Below are 1,649 nucleotides of genomic sequence, written 5' to 3'. Positions count from 1 at the left end.
GCTTACAACAGAGAAAAACAAAGAATAATAAAACAAATCACAGATGATAAGGTCATGACTGTAGCGAAAAATAAAAAACACACTACAAAATGGCAGCATAGAAAACTGTCAATGGAATCCTTTCCTCCGTTAATCACCAATGTGATTCTTCTCTTCTTTCATTCTCTCCACCAAATCTCTGACCACCATGCCATCTTCCCAGCCTAATTTCTCCTTTGACATACCAACTTCCTGAGGGCACCCTGTAGGTCTGCATTTCTCAGGCTGTAAATGAAGGGATTGAGCATTGGGGTAAGAATTGTGTACACAACAGACACCACCCTGTCCTTGACAGCTGTGTACTTGGACAAGGGGCGGAAGTAAACCCTGATTACGCTGCCATAGAAGAGGGTGACCACGGTCAGGTGAGAGCCACAGGTGGAGAATGCTTTGCATTTGCCTTTGGCTGAAGTCACCTTCAGCACAGTTGCCAGGATGCGAACATAAGAAATCACCACGCACATGAAAGGCGTAATGATGACAGCCAATGCTTCTATTAAAGCCACCAGCTCGTTTATGCTGGTGTCAGAGCATGAGAGTTTCATTAAGGGCAGTATATCACAGAAGAAATGGGGGACCCTGTTGGCTGAAGCAGCAAAAGTAAGCCGGGAGATGAGCATGGTCTGGAAGAGGGAGTGCAAATGGGAAATTGAGCAAGATCCAGCCAACAGCAGCAGGCACAGACGGTGGTTCATAACTTTGGTGTACTGGAGAGGGTTACAGATGGCCACATAACGGTCTACGGCCATTGCTGCCAACAAATAGCTATCAGTGTTTGCTAAGGCCAGGAAGAAATACAGCTGGGTGAGGCAACCACTGTAGGAAATGAATGTTTCTCCTTGCCCACCAAGCAAGCTCAGAAGCATTGTGGGAACAATGACTAAGGTAAGGCCCACATCTACCAGTGACAAACAAGTAAGGAAGAAATACATGGGGGATTGGGAGAGCTGGGCATCGGACTGGATTGCTGCTGCAGTGAGAATATTCCCTGTAACTGCGAGCGCATAAAGGGCCAGAAACAAAACAAAGAGGGGTGTCCGCAGCTCAGGGCTATCGGTGATGCCCAACAAAATGAACTCAGAGGCAATGGTTTGATTGTGCTGCACATCCATGGGTAGAGTTAAGGGGGGACTCTAGTCACCTTCAGGCACCAGGACTGCAATACCTGAGCCACTGTGCTTCATGCACCTGCAATGATGAACAGAGGCACAGTCAGTGGCCTGCCTTTAGCTTAAGTAGATCGGTGTTTACTTTGTACCAAACTCCTTCAAGACTAAGCCATGAAAACCGAACATCTCGACACCCAGTGAATTATGCTGATTCATACAATTTTGTTCTGTGACCAAAATTTGGCCAACTACGGTGACAATCCTATCCATACTTTCCTGGGGGTAGGCCCCATTGAATACAGTGAGACTTACTTCTGAGTAGACATGCATAGGATTGGGCTGTAACAGTTTTTTTCTTTTGAGTCTGATATTTGAGATGTTACATAGTTTGGACATTTGGAGCAAGGGGGAATAAGATGGGGGATACAATTTAAGTGAATAACAGTGTAGAAGTTTGCATAAGAGGTAGGTTGTGGGGAGAGATGTTGTTTCTCTGGAAAG

General features: G+C 45.9%; 1 protein-coding gene across 1 annotated transcript; it reads right to left on the bottom strand.

Moving 5' to 3' along the window:
• Positions 1-203: 203 nt before the first annotated feature.
• On the bottom strand, positions 204-1,151 carry LOC136638691 (olfactory receptor 1L6-like). Its single transcript, XM_066612725.1, has one exon. It carries the CDS (start codon positions 1,149-1,151, stop codon positions 204-206), a length of 948 nt encoding a protein of 315 aa, XP_066468822.1.
• Positions 1,152-1,649: the final 498 nt, after the last annotated feature.

Source organism: Tiliqua scincoides, chromosome 2 (assembly GCF_035046505.1).
Source record: "Tiliqua scincoides isolate rTilSci1 chromosome 2, rTilSci1.hap2, whole genome shotgun sequence".
NCBI lineage: Eukaryota > Metazoa > Chordata > Lepidosauria > Squamata > Scincidae > Tiliqua > Tiliqua scincoides.
This window is presented reverse-complemented; position numbering and strand designations above follow the sequence as displayed.